This window comes from Arachis ipaensis, chromosome B09, assembly GCF_000816755.2.
Source record: "Arachis ipaensis cultivar K30076 chromosome B09, Araip1.1, whole genome shotgun sequence".
Lineage (NCBI taxonomy): Eukaryota > Viridiplantae > Streptophyta > Magnoliopsida > Fabales > Fabaceae > Arachis > Arachis ipaensis.
The window spans coordinates 15,625,240-15,631,326 of NC_029793.2; the positions used below are offsets into that span (position 1 = coordinate 15,625,240).

General features: G+C 35.1%; 1 protein-coding gene across 1 annotated transcript; it reads left to right on the top strand.

Annotated features, from left to right (window-relative positions):
* LOC110266354 lies at positions 2,923-4,710 on the top strand. The gene is made up of 3 exons (XM_021110840.1): positions 2,923-3,517; positions 4,494-4,516; positions 4,617-4,710. Exons 1-3 carry the CDS (start codon positions 2,953-2,955, stop codon positions 4,656-4,658), a joined length of 630 nt encoding a protein of 209 aa, XP_020966499.1. The 5' UTR covers positions 2,923-2,952; the 3' UTR covers positions 4,659-4,710.

The window sequence follows — 6,087 nt, forward strand, 5'->3', positions numbered from 1 at the left end:
TGATTAATTCTATTTTTCTTTTAAAAAGAAAGAAAAAGTAAATCCCAATTAGGCTCAGAAAAAGCATCCACGGGTAATTCCATTTCGATAATATCTATATATAACAAGTGCAAACAGAAGATATATATATATTATTACATCAGATACATAGTAATTTATATTGGAGAAAAATATTAAAACGTCCCTGACAATAACATAAAAAGACAACGAAACCTCTAAAAAAAAAGAAATTTCTATCTGACCCTATTTTTTAATTCCGTTAAACAAGTTAGTCCTTTCGTTAATAATTTGTCTCTAAAACTGATTCACTATGCCTACATGACACGTTAAGTTAATGACATATCAGTTAAATGTTAACTTGGATGGGCAGATTAATGGGCCATCCAACTCGGCCCCTAACAATTCCATTAAAAATAAACAAATTTTATATGTGATGACACATAATTCCTCTTCTACTCTCCAGAATTACAAAAAACCCTAATGCTCTCCCTTCTAAAATTTGTTGAAGACGCTTGACTTAGAGGAAGACGTTGGTCCCGACAGAGCTATTGATGGCGTCGTGACGGAGAATTGCATAGTTGAGAGGTAAGCTTTGTTATTCACTCTCTCTGCCATTGCATGTGTATGATCAAGTTGAAGGTGGTTTTATTCACACTCTCTGCCATTGAACATGCTTTGAAACCTATGATTTGGAGTTTTTATATTCAAATTTTGCATGAAGGGTTGAATTAGAACATAGTTTAGGATTCAATAACAACAAATATGCTCTGTATATTTTGACTGAAAAGCTTATGTATTTACAAAAAAAAAAAAATCGTTCAGTGCTCCTGCTCCCTCTGAGTTTTCAATGGATTTGCTTGTGTTGTCAACTGGTGTAGGCTACAGCTAATGTGATTGGAGGCTGCTAAAAATTGTGTGCTTTGGGTTGGGATCCTGAATTTGTGTACCGCTAACACTTAATAGTTCCTTAAATTGATCATCAATATTTAACAACCCAGGATCATAGCTACTGCATATACTTGTATTAGCACATGAAAACTATTCAGTGATTATACGTTTCTGACCATATTATGATTCAAAGCCTCAAGGTTTAATAATGATTTATTAAGATATGGCTTTTACTGCACACTGCAGATTTACTAATTTAGTAAAGTAAATTTACTAATTGACTAATGTAGTCTATTAGTTATTGTTATTGTTGCTAAATTTTAGATAAATTGAAATATAATTCACATTGTCCTGTTTAATGAATAATGTACATTAAAAATTGTCTATCTATGTATTAAAATTTGATATATCAATTATTAAAATTACTAAATAATCTACATTACTTTTAAATATATCTATCTATTACCTATTGTTATTGTTGCTGAATTTGTCTTTTATTGGTGCTGCAGATGTCTAATTTTGCAGTACCCGTGTTTCATCATGGTGAGAAACTTGGGAAGGATAGTAATGGGATGTTGAAGTATTTGGATGGAAAGGTACATAAATTTTCTCCAATAGACTTAAATTTAGTGAACTTTTTTTATCTAGAAGAACTACTAAAGAGTTTAGGATATGCTGATTATGCTGTAATGTATTGGTTAGAACCCACAGCTCGAAATTTAGAATTTGGTCTGCATGTGATTAAGGGAGATTCTGAGACAAATGATTTGAGAAACATTTTATTGGCGAATAACTATTTAGAATTTAATTTATACTTTGAACACCCAGTTGGTGAGCCTTGCTATGCTAATGAGGATTTAGGACAGGCTGCCACTCAAGTTAAGGATTCTTCCTCCTCATCCTCATCTGATGAAGATGATGGAAGTTTAGAGGATGAGGCATACAATCCTCCTTCAGATGCATATGATGAGAGTAGTGACACTGATAGTGACGAAGACAGAATGAAACTAAGGACACATACTAATAAGAAGGCTGCTGATGAGAAAGATGATTGTGATAATGAGAATGGTGGTGCTGACGAGAAGGCTGCTAGAAATGTGAATACGGACAAGAAGAGGGCTAATTCAAGGAAGTATGCAGGGAAAAGAAAGAAACATGCTTGGCCCAACTTTAGTCCTAGTGGAAAGGGTAATGTTAGATTTCGTTTAGGGGGCAATATAGGTGGACAACATACTGGGCTTAGTGGTTCTAAGGCCCAACCTGGTTCTAGACAAGATAAAAGTGGGTCAAGTCACACTAAGGGTGTTGAACCCATTATAGAAGAAGTTGATTCTGAAGAAGAGAAGGAGTATGTTTATGAGAGTAAAGCATTTGTGTCCCCTATTTCATCAGATGATGAAGGAGGTAATAAACACGAATGGCCGGAGCACAAAATCGGTTATGGCTATGGAGAAGTGTACTTTGAATTGGGTATGGAATTTGACACAATGGCTGAGTTCAAGGAGTGCTTGAAGGATTACTTCGTTTATGAGGGAAAGGAATGCCCATATATTCATGTATACTATGCTATCATTAGTTATATCAAGTTTATCTACTCTGTCATTATGGTATTTGATTTATTAAAATTGTATATAGGGCTTCCATGCAAGCATGCAGTTGCTGCAATTTTTAGATTGAAAAAGATGGGATACAAATTAGAAGACTTTGTCGATAAGTCACTGACAGTGGATGCTGTCCGAGCAGCATACTCCTATGTGATCCAACCAATAAACAGTCAGGAATATTGGATCCCCACAGATTGTCAAGGAATCCTCCGTCCCCCAATCGTACGTCCAGCTAGCTAGCCAAAACTTAGGAGGATGAAAGCTTCTATCGAAATTATGATACTAATTATACCCAAAATTATAAGCCTAAAACATCTGAAATAAGATCTACCACCTTGAGACCCAATTTTGTTTTGATTTTTCAAATTCAATTCCATCTCTAACTTCTTCATTCTATGTTCTACTTCTTTAAATCTCCTTTCCACGATATATTAGGAATGAACCAAAAAGAATTAGGGCGATGTGTGCTGACGAAGAATGTCCATGGTTAATCTATACCTCATACAATTCTAGAGATTGTTGCTATCAGATCAAAACCTTTGTAGATAATCATACATGTGGGAGAGATTTTGTTTCTAATTTGGCCGACTACAAGTGGGTTGCAAGCAAGTTGGTTAAGGTGTTAGAAACTCGGCCGGACTTGACACCAAAAGAGGCTAAGGTGCACATGGTTGACGAGTATAATGTGCAACTGCATTACAAGATGGTCGCAAGAGGCTTGAAGGCTGCAAGGGAACAAGTAATTGGAAAGGAAGGAGAACAATACGGTATACTACAAGACTACTTGAGTGAGCTGTTAAAGAGCAACCCAGGTTCCACTGCAATGATGTGGACAATACCTCAACCAGAGGGTCTGCCACTATTTGATAGGCTTTACATCTCGCTTGAGGCTTGTATGTTTGGGTTCAAGGTTGGCTGCAGGCGGTTGATTGGCCTTGACGGATGCTTTCTGAAAGGATATTATGGTGGACAGCTCCTATCCGCAATAGCACAAGACGGAAACAATCATTTCTTTGTGATATCTTATGCGGTGGTGGACAGTGAAAATACTGAGACATGGAAGTGGTTTCTAACAAGGTTGAAAGAAGACTTGGGTGATGTTTGCAATGAAGAACTAAATTTCATCTCGGACCAACAAAAAATAAGCATTCTATAACATAAATTCTATTATTAGAGTTATGATTTCATTTCGTTATGATGTTATGATTTTCCTGAAGTCTGGTGTAGGACTTTATTTCTGAATTTTATCTACTTTCATTATGGTTTTGCTGAATTCTAGTATAAGAATTTATCAATGAAGGATATTAGTGGATGTTAGGGTCAATGCATTTAGTATATTTGTATTAGTTAATTTAATTTGTAGCGCTGTTTGTTAGTTTATTTTATTAGTGAACTTTGTTTGTGAATTTTGTTGATGGACTGAATCAGGAGTTGGCAGCTGCCCTTAATAATGTTATGCCCAATGCAAATCATCGAAACTGTGTACTTCACCTTTGGAAGAATTTCACAAAAAAATTTAAAGACAAAGAGTCCAAAAGCATGGTATGGAGGTGTGCAAAGTCAACTACTAAGATGCAGTTCCATAACAACATGAAAAAGTTGAAGCAGATAAGTTGTCATGCATGGGAGCATATGATGAGATTTCCTCCATCATGTTGGTCAAAATCACACTTCAGTCACGGATCAAAAGTAGACAACATAACCAACAATATGTGTGAAGTATGGAATGTTAAGATGGTTGGTTATAGGAAAAAAACCAATATTAACATTGTGTGAGGAATTGAGATGCTATATTATTCAAAAAATGGCCAATCACAAGAGAAAACTAGCTATATACAATAGTAAATTGGCTCCTGTGCAACAGATTAAGCTGGAACAAATTGTTATGCCTGAAAGTAACAAGTGAAATGCAGTATGGAATGGAGATAATGATAAAATTATCTATGAAGTTCAAAAAAATTTTCACAAGGTTGGTGTAAATCTCAAAGAGCACACATGCACATGCAATGTGTGGCAGCTCACAGGTAATTCATGTATACTATGCTATTTAATTTATTAAAATTGTAAATCTCAAGTTTATCTGCTATGTCATTATGGTATTTGATTTACTAAAATTGTATGTTGGGCTTCCATGCAAGCATGCAGTTGCTGCAATTTTTAGATTGAAAAATATGGGATACAAATTAGAGGACTTTGTCGATAAGTCACTGACAATGGATGCTGTCCAAGCAGCATACTCCTATGTGATCCAACCAGTAAATAGTGAGGAATATTGGATCCCCACAGATTGTCAAGGAATCCTCCCTCCCCCAATCGTACGTCCAGCTGGCCGGTCAAAACTTAGGAGAATGAAAGCTCCTATCAAAATGGTGATTGGCAATAAGGTTAGGGGATCGCACCAAATAACTTGTAGTAAGTGTGGAGAGAAAGGTCATTATCACAAGACTTGCAAAGGTGCACCTAAGGATCTAAATTGGCAGTCAAAGACTAAAAAGACAAAGAAGGAAAGCAAGACTCAATCAGAAACTTCCGTTGGAGCAGCAACAAACAAGCTAGGACAACAACATGATCCATAGGTTGCATTTGTTATTTTGTGTATTTTATTTTTTTTAATTATGTTAATTGTGCTAGGTCTATCATATGTTGTTGATTGCAAATTGCTGAATCTATATGTTATATTTGCATCATCATTTCCAGGCAAAGACAAAACAGAATAAGAAAAAGATGCCAAAACTGAAAGCCTCATCCAATGTAGATTTTGGTGAAGAGATTGATTTATCTCAATCTGCATCCCCTAATGATAGACCTGTGAGTATAGGATTATATTTGGTGACTTTTGTCTTGCTGATTTTTTGTGCTGAAATGGTTCTTCTATCTTGTGCATGCCACATAGCAAATTTCTGGACCTCTTGTTGGGTTTCGAATGAAGCAAACCATTGTGAGGCCACCAATACCACCCACTCAAAACCATTTAGAGTCACTTGGACCAGCTACCTCAGGGCATTCGGTAGCTTGTTTACCTTCATGCCAATACCTGGTTTTAGGCCTCCAACTAACACTTGAGGAGATTCATTAATGGATTAAAAACACCAAGTGAAGATCATGTATTTTGTTGGTCTATAAGTGAAGATTCATATGTATCTTATGAACTCAATTAATTATCTTTTGATTCTTTAATAGTTGTAAATGAATTCGCTGGTATATAAGTTAGACAACTGGCAATTTAGTTGGATTGTATTTATAGCTCCATCTTTATTATCATATAGCACATATGAAAATCATATTGTACAGACTTTTTTTTAATTTGATGAAACATATATTTAGCTTACAATCATTGCATACCCAGATTTTTATATCTTCATCCATCAAAATATGTGATTACACATTTGTAATATAATCTAATTTCTTTCAATACAAGATCATCTCAGATTAAAGTGATAGCAAATTTATTAACATAAAACATAATATTACACAGATTCAGTTACATCTTGAAAGCATTACAACGCAACATAATTATCACAAAATGTCACAGCTAAGATTATGACAATTACTTAGGACATATCCTAAAGACTACAGCAATTATGTTATTAATTAT

What these genes read in the sequence shown, in the direction of transcription:
- LOC110266354 (XM_021110840.1), top strand. Translation starts at nt 2,953, where the DNA reads ATGTGTGCTGACGAAGAATGTCCATGGTTAATCTATACCTCATACAAT. An exon ending in TCATTTCTTTGTGATATCTT is followed by an intron (nt 3,518 to 4,493) that starts ATGCGGTGGTGG and finishes GCACACATGCAC; the next exon opens with ATGCAATGTGTGGCAGCTCA. An exon ending in CAATGTGTGGCAGCTCACAG is followed by an intron (nt 4,517 to 4,616) that starts GTAATTCATGTA and finishes AATTGTATGTTG; the next exon opens with GGCTTCCATGCAAGCATGCA.